The sequence below is a fragment of the Mesocricetus auratus genome, unplaced genomic scaffold (assembly GCF_017639785.1).
Source record: "Mesocricetus auratus isolate SY011 unplaced genomic scaffold, BCM_Maur_2.0 Super-Scaffold_100013, whole genome shotgun sequence".
NCBI lineage: Eukaryota > Metazoa > Chordata > Mammalia > Rodentia > Cricetidae > Mesocricetus > Mesocricetus auratus.
Genome location: NW_024429196.1, coordinates 34,918,830 through 34,941,146, shown reverse-complemented (window position 1 = coordinate 34,941,146; position 22,317 = coordinate 34,918,830). Strand labels below are relative to the sequence as shown.

At 38.3% G+C, this 22,317-nt stretch overlaps 1 protein-coding gene across 4 annotated transcripts in view; it reads right to left on the bottom strand.

The window, feature by feature from the left end:
- The window catches only part of Dip2c (disco interacting protein 2 homolog C), a 368,984-nt gene that overhangs the window by 107,474 nt on the left and 239,193 nt on the right, over positions 1-22,317 (bottom strand). For all 4 annotated transcript variants that reach the window (XM_013114670.3, XM_013114671.3, XM_013114672.3 and 1 more), the window contains 9 exons: positions 20,111-20,202; positions 17,531-17,641; positions 12,401-12,524; positions 11,951-12,060; positions 11,686-11,788; positions 9,422-9,486; positions 4,706-4,799; positions 4,453-4,572; positions 2,936-3,050 (listed from right to left, as the gene is read on the bottom strand). In XM_013114670.3, the coding sequence (XP_012970124.1) occupies positions 2,936-3,050; positions 4,453-4,572; positions 4,706-4,799; positions 9,422-9,486; positions 11,686-11,788; positions 11,951-12,060; positions 12,401-12,524; positions 17,531-17,641; positions 20,111-20,202 (934 nt within the window). The remainder of the gene's footprint in view (positions 1-2,935; positions 3,051-4,452; positions 4,573-4,705; positions 4,800-9,421; positions 9,487-11,685; positions 11,789-11,950; positions 12,061-12,400; positions 12,525-17,530; positions 17,642-20,110; positions 20,203-22,317) is intronic.

Here is a 22,317-nt window from a genome sequence, read left to right as displayed (position 1 = left end):
GTGGTGAATGGCCATAGGCTTATATATTTGAATGCTTGCTCATCAGGGAGTAATACTAGTCAAGGATTAGGAGGTGTGGCCTTGTTGTAGGCATGTCTGTGGGTGGGGGTTGGTTTTGAGGTTTCAAAAAGCACATGCCCAGTGTCTCTGTCTGATGACTACAGATCAGGATGCAGCTCTCAGCTATTACTCTAGCTCCATGACTGCCCACATGGGGCCATGCTTTTTGCCATGATGATAATGGACCAAATCTCTGAAACTGTCAGCAAGCCCCCAGTTAAATACTTTCTTTCTTTTATAAGAGTTGCCTTGGTGATGGTGTCTCTTCACAGCAATAAAACAGGGACTAAGACAGGGTTCAAGTTCAAAGGCAGATTGAACTACATATTAAGACTCTCGTGTTGCAATAAAATAAAACCAACAGCAACAACTAAATCAGCCCCAGTGATCATATCACATATTCCATTTCTTCTCAGTTAATACCAGTTAAAAAATGGTGACAAAAATGAACAGTGTCCTTTGAGAACAATGAACCTACATACTTTTTTTCTGTGGTGATATTTTATAACATTCAAGACCTACAATGAAAAACCTCACCATCAAGGACACATTTTCAGGAAGAGCAAATTATCCAGTCAAATCTATATACATGGATCACATTTGTGACCTACTTAGTGGCTGCATTTCTACTTATCAGCACTATAAACTCTTAAACATTTATACAAAAGACAATTTAGAGATTACTGTATCCAATTCTCTCACTTTTCACAGAATAAACTAAGGCCCTGGAACAAGTGGTAAAGGTTATATGGCCAAGCATCAGAAAGGTTGAGCTCAAACTTCAGACTCTAGACTACTGGCCCCCACCAAACTTGATGTTCCATCTTCTTGATATCTACTCTTAGGAACACAAATCAAGCACATTTAAAAACTGATCTTGGAAGAGGGCAATTAGGATAAATCTCCTGCGCTATACAACCATAAGTACATTTCGTGTTTCCAGGTCAAAAACAAATGTCAGATTATTCAGAGAGCATCTAAAGTATAATACTTCTAAAGGATGGAGACTAGACTCTTGCCAATAACATGTTTCATCATCTAATTAAAAATGTGACAGTCATATTTTCTAGTTTGACAAGATTAAAAGTGACTCAGACTTTGGAAATTTTCATTTTCTCAGGCCTACAATTTAGTTAATAATACAACAAAAATCTAAGAACATCACAGATTTTCTTTCTTACAGAAATTATCTATAATAGTTAAATTTCATTGTCAACTTCACTGGAAGTAAAATTACCTAGGAAATAAACCTCTTGGAGGCACACGTAAAGGTATTTGCAGAAAGGTTCAACGGAGGAGAGAAGACGCATACTGAATGAGTGTGATATCATCTAATGAACTGGAGTTACAATTGAACAAAAAAGAGAAAGATAGCTGAACACTAGCATTCATCTCTCTCAGCCTCTTAACTATTGACACAATGTAAACTGTTGTCTCACACTCTTGCTACCATGCTTTCACTGCCCCAATGGACTCTATCCTTAATCTGTTCCACAAAAACGAGCCCTTCCTTCCATAAGTTTCTTTTATTACATATTTCATCACAGCAACAAGAAAAGTAACTAACACATTCTTCAGATAAAATTTTAGGAAGCTCTATTTTTTATTTTTAAAAATTCTTTGACAATTTCAAACATGTGTGTAATGTTTTGGTTGTTTTCATCCTCCAATTACCCTCACACTTCATCTCCTTCCCACTCATATTAAGACTCTTCCAAAAATGTTTCCCTGCTGCTTTCATGATTGGTGTTCACATGTGTATGGCCCATTGAATTTAATTAGGGTTGGAACATACTCTCTTCTGCTGAAATAAAGCACAACTTCTACTTTTGCACACTGAGTTCTCAGTGTTACCTCTTCTCCTAATGGAGTACACATCCATTACATGGAATAAAAGCCACTTAGAGGTAGGACCCAAAACAATGAAAAATAATATATAAGTTTTAAAGTCCTTTATGCTGCCAACACTTTGTTATGTTAGTGTTGATAATTGAAAGGTTGGAGTGGTGATTGACAGTCAGTTCCAATTACTGATGATGCTGATCAGGTGATCCTTCCTTGTATTGCCTTACAGGACTTGGCTTTTCTCATTGAAGTAGGTTAAATTTTATATCTCTAGAACTACTTCCCTTCCCCTGTACTGTACTATTCTGATGCAAGCTAGAGTGACTTATGATCAATAGTGAATAATGTTGTTCCCAGGAAAAACATCTTAGAATACTCAATGGCCAGGCTATGACACAACTGGTTATCACAGTCCTTAGAGCTGCTAATGTACTACCATGCTGCTGAGAAAACCAGGGTGTTTCTTTTTCTTTCCTTTTTTTTTTTTTTTCCACAACAGGATCTTACTATGTCTGGCCTTAAATCCACTAGGTGGACCAGATAGGTCTTCAACTCACAGAGATTCATCTGCCTCTGCCTCCTATGTGGGGATTAAAGGTGTGTGCTTTTACATTTGGCTAAGTTTCTTAAAGTACATTTTTCCATGGGACAAAGTAGAGATGACAATAAAACCACATATTCAGGATCATGGCTCAACAATTACTTCATTCCACCCCCCAAATAAAAACCATGATTTACACAAGCCAATGAAAATTGAGTACTGTAACCTGAATATCATATGGGTCCCACATATTCCAATACAGAGTTCTAACAACTCAGAAAAGACAATGAAGCTGGAGAAAACCAGAAACATTTCTCTAACCAATCTAGAGAATTCAAGAGAACCATTCTTACCTGTAAGAAAGAAACTCACCATGAAAAAGTTGAAGGCTATTCCTAAGCTCACACTAAGCACTAACTACTATGACTTCTCCCTTTTTCAGTTACTCCATTAGCATAGCTATATACTATAATTGACATGACCCAGTACCTCCGGATTGCCACAGTGAGGGCCTCTGGTGAGCTAGCACAGGGACAGATGACCTCCTGTCGAAGGCCTTTACTCTGGAAGACATTGAGAAATGCATCACAAGAAGAAATAGACCCTGGAGAAAAAGAGGGACAATGGTCAGATAAGCATAACATTGTGACTGACTTGAAATTATCCCATAATAGCAAAATAATTTTGAAGTTTGGATACAGGTATAAACAGAATAAGGTACCACAGAGAAACAAAACATTAACTACAATTTATTACTTATGTTACACTGAAAGATAATAATGGCAAGCCTTTATAAGAAGAATTCAAAAACTGCAACTTCTATACAGAAAACTAATTATTATTTTTTTGCTAACTAATGAACTTATTTTATTAACTTCCCTGAAACCTGGTCTACCACCTTCAGTATGCAAATTCCAGAAAAATGTGTGTCAATCTAAACAAAGAAAATGTTTCCTACATTAAATATCTGACTTTCAAATACAAAATTTACTTTGTTCTATGCAAGATGTTCTGTGGTGATGTATATTAAGATTATTTAATGTTCACATTTTATCTAATTATTTTAGAAGTGAAGGAATCATTTATAAACCAAGTAATCTGTTTCTAAGCTCACTTTCACCTGTCAGGTATCAAGAAAGCATAGCCTGTTTTAATTTAGAAATACAGCTATGCACTGATTACAGATGAGATCGAAACAGTCTTTCATTCCGTTCTATTCTGACACATGGCTTCTGACTTTATAGATCTGTTTCACAAAAACAAGCTATTTCAAGGCATATAAAGAATATTTTATGAACATGCTAATTTATTTTATCTGACTTTGTGTTAAAGTATTTTGTAACAAAGTATTATTAAAAATGAAACCTTAGCTGTGTGTGTGTGTGTGTGTGTGTGTGTGTGTGTGTGTGTGTGTGTGTGTGTGCACGCATGCCTCTAATCTCAACATCTGGGAAGCAGAAACAGGTGGAACTCTGTGAGCTTGAGACCAACTTGGTCTACAGAGTAAGTTCCAGGACAGCCAGGGCTGTTACACAGAGAAACTCTGTCTCGTAAAACCAATAAGTAAGAAAGTAAGTAAATAAATAGAAAGAAAGAAAGATAGATAGATAGAGCTTAATGTTGATCAACAGAACTATAGCTGACCATAAAATAGTATTTCCTGAGCTTTCATTCTATGCCAAAGAATTGACCTTTTAATACTCAAGCGTTATGCTCTGGCTACACTGTAGAGTTGAGAAAACAAAATTCAAAAAGGAACTATCTCTAAAAACCAGGATGTTTCTTTGGATTGTAGGCCTGCAGTTTGTAAACATCTTGTCCTTAAGCACTCTGTTATTCTTTTATTTATGAAGAACACTGCTTGGTTAATTTAAGGTAATCTCAACCAAGATACAGATTAGGAAAACAAACAAATAAAAAGCCATCAAAGTGAAAGAACAACATGTGGATAACAAGGATCTCTGAGGCCTGCCCATCTTTGAATCTACAATTGATACTTCACTTACAGGGATTTGCTCCATCAGCCACTATTAACATTCGAAGAGAGGACAGGTTGACATCCCTCTGATCTCTATGTGCTACAAGTGCCCAGTGCATGTCTCTTGATTTCACACAAGCCACTTTCGCTGAAAAGGAAAATAGAAGTTATCATATGTCTCTGTCAGACTGTGTGAAGCTGAAAAAGACAGATAATTGCAATTACAGGGAATGGTGAATTATCTTGTCACCAAATCACCCACAGGGCTAGGAGAGACCAACCTTTGTACTGGCAGACCTTCTGGATCCAGGAGAGGGGGTTAACCTTCATCAGCGAGTATGGGATGCTGATGACGTGCATCATGTTCATGACACTCTGAAACCAACGATGAACACAAGAGGTAAGAAAAGAGGTTGGAATACAAGAGGAGGGGGCTCACTGCTCTGATGCAGGGAAAACAAGTAAGCCGGGGCTCAGCAGGCAGAAGAATAAACATGATCACTTCAAGGAGGTACTGAGGTTGACTAACACAAGAGGAGCTTTTGGGGGACAAGTAGATGGTTGACTCAAGTGAGGCTCAGTGTTATTAGGGTATACTCTGGTATAATCCTTTAAGCCAAAGTGACCTATTGGAGATCAGCTCATCCTCTCTGCTTCTCAACAACTCCTGATAGAATCAAAGAAGTTCCAAATCCTTTTCTCATTAAAACCTTATATTAAAAAGAACCTCAAAAGGCATTTTTCAAAAGTGAATGAACAGGGTGGTGTGGGAGGACAACAACTCACACTAAGAATGCTGGGAAAAGGTAGTGGGATATTTATTTAGATAGAGAAAAGTAACTTACATAAAAAACTAAGAAGCTGGGAAGCTCTCAAAAACGAGCCAGCATCCAAGGAGAGAGTCCCAGGAGGCCCTTTCTCTCTTTTTATTTCCTCTCCCTCACATACTGTAGGCACGCCCATTTATGCATGGCTAAAGCTACAGGTATGTCTCTCTCTACAGGGTAGGTAAATGGTTAGTTGGTAAAGTGCCTGCTGAGCAAGCATGGGAACATAAGTTCTGATCTCCCAATGAAATCATGAAAATGTTGTATATGGTACCATGTGTCTGTAACTCCACAATTTGGGGGAGTGAAGAGACACAGGGAAATCTCTGAAGTTCACCAGTTAACCAGCCCAATCCAATCATTGGGCTTCAGCTTCAGAAAAGACCCTGACTCAAAATGATAAAGCTACCAGACATTTAACTTTAGCTTCTACAGACACATATGCACAGGAACCTGCATACATGTACACTAACAAGTATATATACCACACACAGGTACATACACAGAGAACAACATACACATAACACACCATTACACCCAAAATAAAAAGAGGATACATAAATACCTAAAATATTTATGAAAAATGCTCATCACAGCAAAGCAGGGAAATGAAAGTCAAAACTAATTGAGTTATCATCCCTCTCAGAATGGCTATTACAAAAAAAGAGGGAAAATGCTAGTAAATACTCAGAGAAGGGATAATCTCAAAGAAACTTAGTGGGGATGTACATTAGTATAGACATAGTGAAAAACTGAGGATTGCAAAACACATATACACAAAACCCCAAATACAAACAATAATAACAAGTTAACTACAATGTGATCCACCAGGATCACTGCTGGGCATATTTATGGAAATGAAATCATTATGTTGAAGAGACATCACACTCATGAGCTCATTACAGCTCTATCTCAAACAGCCACGATACAAATTTAACCTATCTTTCTGTCAATGGAGTAATGGATAGAAAATATGATACATGTACACAGTAGAGTATTTTGAAGATATAAGAATGGAATCCTACCATGTGTTGCGATATGGAAATAACTGAGGGACATTATGTTAATCAGTCAGACACAGGAAGACAAAATACTGCATGGTGTTATTTATATGTGGAAGCTTAAATGTTGGTCTCAAAGAAGAGGTAAATGCAGTATTGTTATTAGAAGAAGCTTGAAATGGGAGTTAGAATGGGATGAAGAGGTGGTAAATACACACAGAATACAGCTAGACAGGAAGATTAACTTCTAATATCCTATACTTAGTCTTAGTCAACTGACCAAGAAATGGTAACTTTTCAGTTTCTTTAGCACATTAGGATAACAAAGATGGACAAGACTGGTAGCTTCAGTATAACTACTAGAGAAATTCTGAATATTTCTGAAATAACATTGATACACGTCCCCACACCAATTACTCTGCTCTCATCTTAACACATATTACATATACTGAAATGTCACATGGGATTACTTAAACAGATGATTGTCATTATTAACAAATATGGAACACTTAGCTTTATAGTCTTTTATTCTAAATCTAATTCATTTTTAAAGAAGAGTATAATAGCTGTCTCCAAAATTAATGCTGCTAGCTAATAGGCTATAAAGCAAGCAACTTTGGAAAGGTGTCAGAACCAGTCTCCATCCAGCTTTGTCAACATAGATTGAAACTCTTAGACAGTTCCTTAAAGTGGATGATGAAAGTTGACTATAAAAATGGTCAGTACACATAGGTTGTGATTAAGACTCCATTGCCTTGCAGATACACTGATCTGCAGCACAGCCCTAGGAAGGACTACATTGTGTAAACATCAAGTTAGTGCTTTGGCTTAGCTTATGAACACTGGGGAATCATGGCGTCAAAGGAAGAAGCTTCAAATGAAAAGACCACCATATATCCCTCATTAGAAATGAGGTCTCCATAAAACCTATACAAACCCAGTTTTTTAGGGGGGGGTTCTTCCCACTGAGTTCTGGGAAGAAGGAGCTTATGCACCCCCAGGATGAGTCAAAGAATATGCTATACAATGTATTCAATTATCTGGCTTTAGGAGGAGTCAACAAAAGAGACTCATGAATTCCCAGGTACTGCAGACAGGAAAGTAGAACAACAGAATTAAAGTGTGTGGTCAAAAAGATAGCCTCTTGAGCAGAATTGGTGATACTGTCAGTGAGGGTGGGAAACAGGAATACAGAAGACAATGTATAATCAGAACCATGGCATGTGCTACTAGAGATTCTGTTTTTGAGGATTTGACATGTATCACAAATATAGGTAGGCTATATGCTTATTCAACAAACCACATCATTCTTATGCCAAGCACAACTGGCCAGACTATTCTCATTTGATTCTATTAATAAATGAATTTTGCCAAATGCCCTAGCTACTTGGAAGATTAAGGAAGGACGATTCCACATTCAAGGCCAGTCAAAATACCAAATCCAGCTGGGGCATGGTGGCACACTTGGGAGGAAGAGGCAGGAAGATATCTCTAAGTTCAAATCCAGCCTGGTCTATAAAGCAAGTTCCAGGACTCCCAGGGCTGTTAAACAGATAAACCCATCTCAAAAATAAATACACACACCACCTAAACAACAACAACAACAAAAAATAACCAGGCTACCACCTAAACAACAACAACAACAAAAATAACCAGGCTTTCAATAGAAGCTTTTGTCTAAGATTCAAACGCCTTGCATTTAATTTCCAGTGCTGAAAAAAAGCATCTTATATACATGAAAATTCTACTTACTAGAGTGACAGCTCAGGTTTCTTAATTCTCTAATCCCAAACCTATGTTATTCCCTCAGCAATAGCACACACCAGCATGCCAACATTTCAAACCATTTTTTTGCATCTCCACATATAAAAGCATCCAGAAGTTGAAAGTAAGCCTTACTGAACGATCTATAAGATATTTATATGGCCAGTTGGTGGTGGCACACACCTTTAATCCCAGCACTCAGGAGGCAGAGGCAAGCAGATCTCTGTGAGTTCCAGACCAGCCTGGTCTACAAGAGCTAGTTCCAGGACAGCCTCCAAAGCCAGAGAAACTCTTTCGTGAACCCCCCCCCCCCAAAAAAAGATATTTATATGTTCATGGAGCAGACAAATAGATCTGGCTCACCAACAAACAGCAATGTTTACATTCTCATCATTCATGTAAAAATTACTGCAGTCTTCTACTTCAGAAAATAAAATGATGTTTAAGCATAAGAAACTACCCCAAAAAAAGTCAGTCAAAACTGTCCTAATGAGATAGAGAATCTCAAGCATGCATTTTTGTTTTTTGCTCTCTCTCTCTCTCTCTCTCTCTCTCCCTCTCTCCCTCTCTCCCCCTCTCTCCCCCCTCTCTCTCTCTCTCTCTCTCTCTCTCTCTCTCTCTCTCTCTCTCTCTCTCTCTCTCTCTCTCTCTCTCTCTCTCTCTAAGTGCCAATGAGACCTTCACAAAATATAAGGTCATTTCTCTTCTAAAGTACTCACAGTGAGCTCATTCATCACTTTGCAAGTGGCACTAATAATGAGACAAACATCTCTCCATAAAGCATGATGAATTTTCATTTTAAGGACAAGTCTAAAATCCTTTTGTCCCTTGCAAATAATCTAAGAGCAGATTTCCCAACTCTTAGAAAACCAGTAAGGACATTTTCTCGAAAATGGGAAAGTGATCTTGACAGATAACACACTGGTAATAGCAGCAGGAAACCTTCAAAGCTCAAAGTAGCAGATATGTATAGGCCTTAAAATTGCTATTCCTAGTTGGACGGTGGTGGCTCACACCTTTAATCCCAGCACTCAGGAGGCAGAGGCTGGTGGATCTTTGTGAGTTTGAGGCCAGCCTGGTCTACAGAGTGGGAGTTCCAGGACAGCCTGCAAAGCAATATAGAGAAGCCCTGTCTCAAAAACAAGCAAACAAAAAACTCAAAAAAACAAAAAAAGTAACTAAAAAAAATGCTATCCCTTAGCTATTACCTCAATATATGCGTCCAAGATTCAAAACAGATTTTCTGAGACCAGCTGTTTTTACTGTACTGTTACAGTAAGTTGGCTGAGTGGACAATATGATTACTAACACAAGATTTCTTTGTTTACAATGTGAGATGGGACTTTGCAGAAGTTGGACACACTTGCATAATAGACACGTTGAGACATGAAGAAGGCTTACTTACTGTCAGTATGCCATGCCATAGCCCCACATCCTTTTTGAAGTCTAGAACATTCACAATGGTTTCAGCTGTATAAGAGAAAGAATCACAGCTTTACTTGACATAATAGAGCAACAGGAGTGAAATTGCAAGGAAAACCCATCATGTGAAGGGTCATCCTGGATCTTAGAAGAATACCATATAACTCTGTCTTCACAGAAAATTTAGTCATTTATAGAAATGCTGGCCAGGCTGGAGAGTGTTTTCAGGATAATATTTGGGCATGTCAGTGAACAGCAATAGCTGCCCATATATCACCATTGAAAAGCATCATGTTACCAGTATCAGACCTGGTGGTGCAGGCTTGTGATGACAGCACTTGAGACACTGAGAGAGGATCACTACAAGGCTTGGCTATATAGCTAATTCAAAGCCAGTTTGGGCATACAGTGAGACTTCTAAAACACTGTCAAATAACATTCCCAAACACAGCATTACCATCCTATTTACGTCCCACCTTCCTGGGGTCTTCTTTTAATTTCTCCCACATGTGACCTAGTTTTCCTAACAGGGAAACATGGAAGTAGGGGGAAGAGATTTTAGTAATGCATAGGCTTGTTTTGTCATATTAGAACTGTTTAATAGCGGCAAAGGAGGTGAGATACCTCAAAACAGGGGTGGTATAATATTGAAGCAGCATGGGGATGAAAATTTCAAAGGGAAAAGGACAGGAAAAAAAGCTGAAAAATATGTTGTTGAAAACAATTATTTCCAAAGACTGAGGCAGTGATGCTGGACAGCCTGGCACTGAGGATTTTAGACCTTCATTTGACCTTGTTCTTATCAAATTAATACAAGGGCACTTTGGTCACCTGTATACAGGCTCCTGGCTACTTTTCAGTGTCCTGGGCATTTACCAATGCGAGGCCTTTCTGGCAGTATTTACCAAAGGTTCAAACATTCTATCTCCTGCTCTCCTACCAGAGACTAAAATATGGACGTAGACCAGACAGACTAATTTGAAATGCAGATATCTAAAGATAATATCCTCGATTCCTTTTTATAAATTTAAAGTAGAGAAGTTTCATATGTGTATGTGTTTATATTTGCTTCTCATATCTTAAAGGGTGACAGCCTCAGAACTTAAAATCATGCAAGCCAGGATATACAAGCCACTATGTTTTGATGAAAAGAATAGCAGAGATTAGAGGACATGTATCTCTAAGTGTTAAACCATCTAACCATTAATAGAGCACATCTAACAGACAAATTATTCTTAAAAAGAGCAAGGATGGGAAGATCATATAAACAGCAACAAAAAAGAAAGTCACTTGCTTTCTCAGGTCTCAGAAACTGATGTCAGTATAGAGTTGTCTGCTGTGACTACGCCCTCCCTGTAAAGGCAGTTGGGGAAACAAACCAAAGGCTCTTGTAGGGGTTGCTTTAGCTTTTCCTTCTCTATGTCCACTCAAACCTATTATTGTGGTTATACATTCTACCTCTGCTTCTCATAACCGAAGAAAACATACCTAGGGAAAAAAACTGTCCTCCAGCAAAGCTTAAAAACCTATTCTCGCCGGGCGGTGGTGGCGCACGCCTTTAATCCCAGCACTGGGGAGGCAGAGGCAGGCGGATCTCTGTGAGTTCGAGGCCAGGCTGGACCGACAGCCTCCAAAACAATACAGAGAAACCCTGTCTCGTAAAAACCAAAAAAAAAAAAAAAACTATTCTCAAAACTTCTTATTCAACAGTGCGGTGTGGGCTAAAACATGGCACATAAAGAAAAAGAACTTCTAAAGATATATATTCCCATGATGGTAGGGATTAGCATGGTGTGCCAACTGTGAACTGAACCACACCTCTTCAAACCCATGTGGTAAAGTTTTAACACCTCCTTTGGGGCTGAGTCTTCAAGAATGTAATAAATATTAAATGAGGACGTACACAGGGCTCCACAGGTGCACACATGGAAAATGTTGTATGAGGACCCAGTGAGATTATCTAGAAGGATGCATTATCTAGAAGGATGGTAGAGCCTACTATTTTCAGAATTTTCATTTCAGATGACTTTCCTTTGTAGTACCCGTGCCTCTGTAACACCAGTTCAAGCTGATGCACTAACTCAACCACTTAAAGTCACAAACTAATGGATGGAATTGGGCACAAACAGAATGTTACTTTTATGAGTACCAGTAGGAACCATATAAGTTGGGTCGCCATCAGGCATCCCTGGTCAGTGGAGCATCTCCAAAAACCCAGGTCCAAAGGAGTCTCAGGGCCATCCACACCTTCTGTATAGCTGCAGGCCTGTGTGAGTGCCTGGCAGTGTGTCAGCAGTGCTATCCTCGTCACGGTCACCCCAAGAACGCTTCCATCTTTACATGTCTTATACTGCAACGAGACAGAAAGTTTGGAAAGGGATTTTGACATACTTTTGGTCCTCACTCAATAGCTTCTAGCTATTTGAGACATTTTGAGTCTCTCCACACTGGAACTAGTGGAATTAGGAGAAGTACACACCCAGACCCTGGGGAAGGATGACATCCATCTTACCTCAATATAAGCTGTGTCATTATTTGCATCTTTGATGTGTGGAAACCAGTCTCGAGGAGGTTTAGAGAGGTGTTTCGATTCTGTGACAAACCATAGCAGCTTTGGCCAACCTTAGAAATAAATCATGAATTCCTATTAAGTAAATAGCACCTACAAAACAGGTCTGTAGAATTTCTTTTTGATTACACAGTTTGCTTTCAAACAACACTTCAGTCTACATGGAATCTCTAGCATTCCCATATGTTAAATTGAAGACAGTATCATCAAAAGAGTGCTTAAGACACCACCAGACATATCACGTCACCCCACAGATGAGCTACACCTATTATCAAAATGTTTATCTAGAAAAGTTTTGTCCTGAACTCAATAGGTCATTGTTACACAGTGAAGAGCCGGTCTGTAGAATGAAAGATTGAAAAGGGAAACAAATTCTCAGGGGCTCCCGCATACCTTTGAACTGTGGGATCTCTCCTGTTGGGCTTTTTGGAAGTCCTTTGTGACAAGCATCACTAGTCAAGGCAACAGTTACTCCACAGCTTCCAAGCAAGAAACCTATCTGTTGGCTCCCTGCATCCTGAAAGGTGATCGAGGAAACAGTTCAGAACCTAAGACAAACAGGGCAGTAGTGGTGTGTACCTTTAATCCCAGCAATCATGAAGCAGAGGCAGGGAAATCTCTGTGAGTTAGAGTTTGAAGTCAGCCTGGTCTACAGAATGAGTACCAGGACAGCCAGGGCTACAGAGAGAAACCTTGTCTCAAACAAGAATCTAAGGCAAAACTGTACTCCTAGCCAAAGAATTGCCTCATCACCTAGGGTACATGGAAATGAACTCTCTTCCTCAAGACCCTTTTCCCCAGTCCGTGGGCATGCGTGTATATGCGTTAGAGAGAGAGAAGAGAGATAAGAACTGAAAGACAGCAAGAGAGAGCTCCTAAGTGTGAGCACACACATAACATAGTTGGATGGGTAGGAATGTTAATGCAGATGTGGGAGGGGCTATGGGAGGAGATAATATGATCAAAATATATTCTATAAAATTTTAAAATTAAAAACAAAGACAGTGATCTTCAGGTTTCATTATTATGGAGAGAAATTATCTATAACATGAATACATAGCAACCTGATTTTCATGCATTCACAGACTAGTTAAAAAGATGTCACACCTGGTAGAGTATAGAATCAAGAGGAATCTTCATCCAGAACCAGGGTACCTTTATCATATTGCATATATCACATTTTAATGGAGTAACCAATGCACACTAAAAAGGGCTATGGTTACAGGGCAATAATTCTGGAGACAGAAAGCCTAGAAAGGCACCAAGCTGCCAGGACTAAATGTCACCTTTTGGCACATGTCACAGATGGGACCCTGGCTGCAACAGCCACAGTAGCTGCCACCCAGAGTTTTACTGTCCCTATTATACCTAGCTTCTCATGAAGATATATGATTAAACAGCCTAGTCACCTCGATTCAATTTCTCTCCTATCAGCTCTTCTACTACATTGCTGGACTGGAAAGTAAAATCAAGTCTCAGAGTACCCAGCATTTCTGAAACTAAAAGCATATCATTGTGTCGGAGAGTTGAGGCTACACCCAGCTTGACCCTATCAACAACTTTCAAGTCTGGCTTGTTGAATATCCTGCCTGTCCCAGGAAATCACTGGGCAAAGCAGAGTTCTTTGGTATTCCTCAGCATTAAGATTTCAAAGCTGTTGTCTGCTAAGTGTTTGGAATATACTTTTCCCAATGTACATTTAAAATCTGCTTACATGGATTTTTTTTCAGGAAGCAATAGCCAACAAGCTAATTGCATAATTAAGACAATCCTGCAAGGAGAGAGGTGATATGGACTTTACTATATGGGGTCAGTCCCTATTTTGAACACTTGTGTGTGTGTGTGGGGGGGGTTATTGTTGCAATACTGTTTTCAAGTAAAGTCAACATTAAATGCTACTCCTCTGATGAGACGAGGCAGGCAGAAGAGGTAGGTTTTAGCAGCAGGAAGTGAGCTGCTTCTCAAACTTATGAATGTCTGAGTTAGGCAAACACCACAGCTGTCTCCCAGTGCAGAGTGACTAGGGTCAGAGTTATCCACAGCTACTTGCAGCATATATACAGATGAGAAGGTATGGCACTTTGACCTTGGGTTTAAGCCAGGAGTCCAACTTCCCCTTTCTCCAAAACAGACCCCTAAAAGCTAGGAACATAATTAAGTTGAAAGAGCATTTACTAGCCAAGTATAAATTCCTGGGGTGTTCAATCCCAGTACTGAGAAATTTTAAAAAGAAATACAGCATGAGAAATAGCAGAAGATAATGGCACAAGAAGGAAGACAACCCTGAAATATAAGAGTGGAAGCCATATGTTAAAAGGACCAAGATTTCATGACTGATATCAATCAGTAATAAATGCTGTCTCTAATTGCACCTCCTATTCTACAATGTACCTTTCCAGGGGATAGACATAAGCTTCCTATATAGTCTGCCAGGTCACTCACAGTCCCCTCAGCGTAGCAACAAACACATACCAGAGCCTGCTTCACTCTATCCAACGTTCAACCAAGATGACTGATGAGGTGATGCATCCGACTGCATCGAAACAAAAGGCAAAAAAGAACTTTGTGGTCTTCACAGTCTCTACTCCTGACCCAAGAACAGGATAAACAGCTACAAATCCACATAACAGCAATGGCTTCCTATGGTCTACAAAGTTCCTGGAAAGGTATCTGTCTCCATCTGGTTGGAGGAGAGGCCAAGCCAGGGAAATAGTCACCACATCTCAGGATATAAAATGAGATAAATCCTCACAGATACACATTCTGAACTTGACATCATTTGTCAACTACTTTGCCTATAAAAATAAGCATGGCTCTGACAGGTAGTTTCCTTCTCAGGTAAAAGCGGATATGCAGACACACCACACTCAGAAGGGGAAGAGAGGCAGCCTTGTGGCGCAACTCCCACCCATCACTCCCTGGCAGTTCTATAACACTAAGGGCAGCAGATGATCATTCCCTTTATAATCAAAGTCCATAACTTTCTTATTTAATAAAAGCTACACCAAACATGAATTCAAATATGACTATTTCCAAAAATTTCTTCAACACAGAAAAGGCTATTTGATAATGTCATTGTTTAGAAATCACTTGTATGTGGCCTCTGTGGCAGTAACTCCTCAAATTGTATCAATTTTTCATCTAAGATAGGTCTATCAATTATTGTCTTTTTAGCTGTGTCTATAATGGGAACCATTAAGCACATACAAAGACAGTGATAAGAAAAAGCATCCTCATGTGTAGATCATCCAATGTTAATAATTATAAATTTTTGACCATGCTGGCCTCATCAATAATCATCATTATACAAGTGCATATTCATAAGAAATGTTTATACCCAAGGAACCGAACATACAAGCACAGGCACACAACACACAATACACACACACACACACACACACACGAACATATCCACCCATGTATAATATCTAGCACATGAATACACATAAGGGTCACACATGCCCAAATACATACTTGTTTGTTCATACACATTAAGGAACACTCACATACCATATCCAGGCACACAAGAAAGTGAATCCCAGGTGTCTGCCACACTGTATAAATAAGGACACTTTAGCTAGGGGAGACCCTTTCTGGAGCAGCTATTCCTCACTCTTGCAGGCAACTGCTCTTCATCTCTCCTCAGCCTTCAGCAGCTCTATTCCTATTTTCCCTCTATTTGTGTGGTTCAAGATTGCAAGTCTACTGAGTGCCTGTCTCAAACTGTCACTCTGTTTATATAAAGTGGTAAGCATATAAGACTATGACATTACTCCTTCCAGAGGTTCCATCTGAAATAGTATTGGAAACATTCCTTGTTTTTTGTTTTTGTTTTATTCCAGACAGCTTCTCATTCAGTAGCCCATATTGGTCTCATCGAGGGCAATTTGCCTATTTCAGTATCCCTAGTGCTATCAAGTGCCACATGTTCCCATTTGGAAACATTTACTAACACAAGCAACCAACCAATCACGATCAGAGCTCTTTGGAGAAAGCCAGATACCCTTGATAGCATACACAAAGACTCAGGCAGCAACAGATTCCTATGACTGTTATGCAGCTGTTCAAGTTACAGCAAGAAGGGAATGACCAGGCCAGAACAGGCTGTTTCATTCTGTTATCACTGACACGCACACAATCAGATTCTTCATTCTGCCAGTCTGGTCGGGTCTGTGCAGTAGCTGTCACACTGTATATAGATAATCACACCTGTGGATAACCTTTGGTCTTGAAGGACATCTTGGGCCTAACTTACTTTTTCAAGTTAGCAAACTCACTTGGTTGACAGAAATAAACACAGGTTCAGACACCATGAGATAGTAACAGTCATTTTCCTTGACAAGGTTTGACTTTCTTTTGTAGCCCTTCCTGTCCTAATCAAATTATAAGTTGGATCAACAACTTCTCTGTAAAAATGTCTAGGAGTTTCCCTTTTACTCCTAGGATTAGAGAGAAAAAAAAACTAAAGGCAAGTTGTTACTTAGGCATTAAACAAGTTTTAGGATTGAGAATGAGGAGTGTTCAATAGGGCCTTTACAGGAACTCTAATGGATGTTGGACAGGGAGATGCAAGAACTAGGCACCACATACTATCACCTACTCATACACGTGTCTTATTCCACTTCCAATTGTTCCCAGGTAAGAACAGTCAGGTAAAAATAAGAAAACTGTACACAGGCCAAAGGCTCCTATGTTCTACAGGCACAGGGCAGGAAAGAAAGTTCAGTAGCATTGTTAGGAAAATGCAAATTAAAACCACAGTGAAATTTTTTCATACCTGTTGGAATAGCTTTTTATCAAACAGGTGAACAGTAAGAGGTGAGGACAAAACTGTGAAGAAAAGTAAACCCTGAAGACAATTAGTGGTGCTGAAAACTACTACAGTTATCCTGGAAATGGTGTGGAAATTCCTAAAAACACTAACACCAGAGTGTGTACAGTCCTGGTGGCTATAACATCAAATTAAATTAGGGACTGCCAATTATGCTAGTGAGAAGTATATACAATATTAGTTTCTTATTGGTTCCACAGTAATAATACACAATAAAGATAACAGAAAACTTAGTCATCTTAATTAGTGAGTTATGACCAACCAAAGGCGAACCTGGAAGTTGACAATATCAAGACAACAGAACACAAGGCAATGATCACCACCCACAATCAAGACAAGTCAATGAGTACTATCATGGACCTGGATTTCTATATAATGATACTAAGGAATGGGAAAATAGATGGAGAAAAGAAAGCTCCATGATGTACTAACAAATAAACTTACCTCTGAGAGGTCTCACACCTGAAGGTTAAACATGCTGTGTGTGTGAATAACAGTTCCCTTAACAGAGGAAACAGATGAAAATCTGTTCTGAGCCTTAGTGACAACAATTACAAGTCACTGCACTTGTACGGCAAAGATAAAAGTCATTTATAAAACTGTAGTCAGCACATTGTCACCCAGCACATTAAATTGCCACTGAGCCTGTCACTTTCCTCTAAACAGAGTTTAGTAAACAATGAATTCTTTACCTTTCTTGTGAGTGGCACTTCAATGGGGACAGGGACAACTTCAGCCAAAAGGCAACCATAGAAGGCCACCATGAAAGCAGCAGGGTCATTGTTGGGGAACACTAACGCCACCTGGAGACATGAAAAACACAGAACAGACACAACAGCACAATTTATCTTTCCACAGATAGCAGCATGAAAATTCCAAAACACCAACAGAGCATAGTACAGGCCTGTAAAACCAGTACTCAGGAGGGCGAGGAAGAAGGACTATAAGTTGAAGGCCTTAGTGGGTTGCATAGCAAAAATGTATTTCAAAAGTGATGGATGATGAGAAAAATGTTTCACATAAAATGTATGTAAGAAATGCTTTAATAAGTGTTCCATAACCTTTTTTCCCAACTTACATGGAAGAGAAACATTAATAGCTGTCAATTATAGTACCATTACTAGACAACAGCTCTTTTTTTTTTTTTTTTTTGGTTTTATGAGACAGGGTTTCTCTGTATTGTTTTGGAGGCTGTTGGTCCAGCCCGGCCTCGTACTCACAGAGATCCGCCTGCCTCTGCCTCTGAGTGCTGGGATTAAAGGTGTGCACCACCACCGCCTGGCTTTATTTTTGCTCTTATCTTTTATAGCTACATAATTTTAATATACACAAAAAGTGTACATAATGTGTTTTTACTTTTTTTACTGATCTACATAAATAACTCCCTGCATTCTGGTATATAGTTCTCACAACTATATAATTAACTATGAATAATCAAATGCTTGTATAATTCTTTACTAGGGAGATAGGCAAAAAGCTTGGGAGCCACACCCAGATAGGACTTAATTCAGATCTTAAGGTACTTCTGAGTTCTGGGATCTTAGGTACAATTTTGGCCTCTTTAAGCATTGGTTTCCATGTCTGAGAAAAAGAGCAATAATAGAAACTACACCTGATTGTCATGGTAAAGACCAAATAACATAAAGTTTACAGAGTTCAAAGTAGTTCATGACACATCACAACATATGTATCTATAAATATGTACTTCTAGTAATCCTCACATTACCAGTCCTGGCATAGTTTCAACATTAATCTCTTATATTGTACATCATATTTTCACTGCCAACTATTATAGTTAAGTATTTAACCAGTATTCAATTGTTCCTGGCCCTTCCTTGCTCATCTAATCTGCTCAGTTCAGCAAGTCCGAGAGGAGAATATTATAATCCACCACTGAATAATGCTGGATGTAATTACTAAATAGATTTTCCAACACTCCTTAATGATATGGCATATCTTAATGTTTACAGTTTTTCCTCTTATAGATTCTCAATTTTACCCTTTCAATGTCTTCTTATGTTCCCTAGAATTTGTGTTTAATATAGATAAAGATTTCCTGATACATTTTCACATTTTGGTATATATTTGATGTTTTAAATGTGTTTCCTTTATATTCACGGGTAATAAATATTTGACCCAATTTCTCAATACTTTTTAAATGAACAGAGATATAATTTTGGTGTAGACATACATTCTGAGAAATGTGTTAGGTGGTTTTATAATTATGGCAGTATCAGAGAATGTATTCATGCTGACTAAAATGACTATGACTTGACTAAGCAATATCTTCTGGGATGCCATCCTACATGCAAACTGAATGTATGTGGTACATGACTACAGCATAACGAATTTAATGTTTCTCCTACCCTAGTGCTCTCTTAATGTTCCTTCCTACTTTCTGGTTTCAGAAAGCTCCTATATGGTAAGTTTTTTAATAGGATCCTACTATGTTCTGCAGGATGCTGCCTCTAATTTCACACCAGCTCCTCTAGCATGTTGTGGCACCTTCAGTGTTAACTCTTTACAAACCAAAGTGGGTATATTTTCACAGGCACATAAATCTAGTGATTTAGCACATATGCATCATTTTTGTGTTTCTTATTTTGGAGTTTCAAATGGTTTCTTTAAAAAATGTTATAAGTAAACCTTAATAATTTTGGTAAGAATATTTACATAAGATAAACAGGCTGGCTTAAAAGGATTGTGATGGCAGTTATGAAGGCAGGAGCTGTATATCTTAAATTTGGTCATGCTGGCTGTTTAGCAATACAGGATAGTTGATGGAAAAAATAAGTTCTAGAATACATGATTTCTTGTCTACATGCTAGAAAACCAGCTGGATGAACAAGTTGGAAAAGATGACTTATTTGTGTGTGTAAGATTATTAACTAAAACTAATTCTTTGAGACTGAGGTGTCATGTGTACCTGCCTTTATCTGAGGAGGTCAGTGTGTGTGGACAAGCACATTTTCAGATGGGGAGGCTCATGAAGAAACAAGAGACAATTATAAGTTTATAATGTTCCCAGGTGATTACTGCCACATGATTTCTTCCCACAAAGCAGGCCAAGAAGTCTAAGGAAACTGATCAAAAGAAGTCTAAGGAAACTGATCAAAGTAGCAAAACACACAAAACTCCCCAAACTGATGGTTTTACCTGTTCATATTGAATGCATACTTATCTTTCACATCCAGCCTTACTCTGCTAAGAAGGACAGGCTGAATCCTGGGATTATAAGACAAAAGTAATCTAATTATTTGAACCTCACTTACCCTGTCTCCAGGCCGTACCATAGGTTCTTGTTTTGTACCTAATTTATGTAGAATGTTGTAAGCAACCTTCATACTTCTTGTCCATAGTTTACCTGTTAATATAAAGTATGAACACACAAGCAACTTTAGCAACATATACTTACATTTTCAGTTACACACAACTGCACATATTAAGCTAATGAACATTTTAGAGTCAAGCACATACATCCACTTTGCTCAGCATATGTGGTTGGAGGTTACCTGTCATCTAGAAGACTATTGACAAAAAGGGGAACAGGGAAACAAGACTATAAAACTGAAAGCTAAAAGTGCACTCATAAGTATTAGTAGAGATTTTAAAAACAGCAGAGAGCCAAGGGTAGGAGAAGAGAAGAAGACAGAAGAGGAGAAAGAGAGAAGAGGAGAGAGGGAGAGGGGAGAAGAAAAAGGGAGTGGGAAAATAGAGGGAAGTAGGGAGGGAGGGAGGGAGAGAAGAGAAGAGATTGAATATTTTAATTTTTGCCAATTTAGCCAGTCTAATGATTGGCCTATGACAGGGAAGGAGTTGTAGGACATGAGGGATGGGGGTCTTGAAAAATCCTCTCTCACAAAGTTTGCCCAGAGATTTTTGTTGTTTTCATTTTAAGCCTTCAACTTAAGTTCTTAGACTCAGGAAGGAAAATAAGTGCTAATCCTGAAACATTGCTAAAGATCATCAGAGCAAGGCCTTAACACCCTTAACTCCTCTTAGTACATGATGCACTCATTGTAAAGCTATAGAAAAGTTTTAAAGTTTGCCACATTTCTTCTGGGTTAAGCACGAGGACTGGAAGTGCCAGTGAGAGTTAAAAAGCTCTGTCAGTGACCTATTAATATGTCCTGTCTTGGGTAACTGCAATGAACACAAACTGTAAAAATGTCTCTGACAGATCATTCAAAGCCTTATCCTCTGCAAGTTGTAAACTTCTCAGAGTGAATATTTTCTAATCTCAGGATTTAAAGATTTGGAAGAGGAGTCTTTCCACTTAAAGATAATGACAAATATCTATTACCATTTTTAAAATTCTGAACTCTAGAATGCAAATGTAAGAAATTTTTTTCTTTTCCTAAAGTTTCTACCAGTTTTATTTAAGAACAAAACCAAGCCATGAAGGAACTTCACATTTCAAGTCTTAATCCTATGACCATACATCTCCAGGTAATCATGAGTAGTGTAGGGTGGAATAAAAGTAACTTCAAATCGAAGGAGAGTTCTTTCATATATAAGGAATTTTACAGCACAGCCTAAGATAATCAACTATTAAGAGCTTTCAAAATCAATCAAGATTCAAGCCAATACATTCATGTAAAAGTAATACAATACAGATCAATCTAATTATGTCTTAATATAGTCAATGTCTGGTTTTCCTCTTATAAATAGAAATTATTTTGATTTAGAACACAGTTTTAATTTTAAAAAACCTGAATTTGTTTTATTTCCCATTAGGATTACAGATACCTAAATTAATTTTGCTATTATTTACCATTCACAGGATTCACTTACTTGTCTGCCTCTCAGTGGATAATGAGCAAGGAGAATGTTTTATCTTCCATTGTCCCTACTCCCAGGGTAATTCTTGATCTCAGAACATGCTAGTCACTTTTATTTTCAATAATGTCATAGGCAAACACCAATAAAGTCCACAATTAGGGTATGCAAGTTAATATAACTCTTAAGTATTTCATGAATAGATGTTAAGATTTCATTCATGTTCACCTCCTCATCTGAACCCCATAGATCTTTAAAGTCATCTGATATCTTATTTGGGGAGTATACTTCTTTATCACTAATCATCAGTTCATGAGAAACAACATCATGAGTTGTTTTTTTCCCATAAATAGTTTAAGGCTTCAGACTTTCCTTACTGTGAACAAAATTAGTGAACCATTCTAGCTGAATAATTACATTTTGTTATCACTGAATAAAATAAAAAGTAATGTGTTATAAACAAACCAATCAATTAAAACCATTAGAATCTGTTAATGCTTCAACTTCATTTTCAGCTGGGATTCTTAGAAGTTGGCATCATTATACACTCACAAATCCAGTTTTTACACAGAGTCTCATTACATCTTGTAGTTTTCAGAGAAAATGCAATTGAGTAAGCACAGTTGCTAGTATAAATCAAGGACAAGAAACACTTCCAGAGTGGGTGACAAGGACTATTTAGTTTCTCCTAGATTTGAAT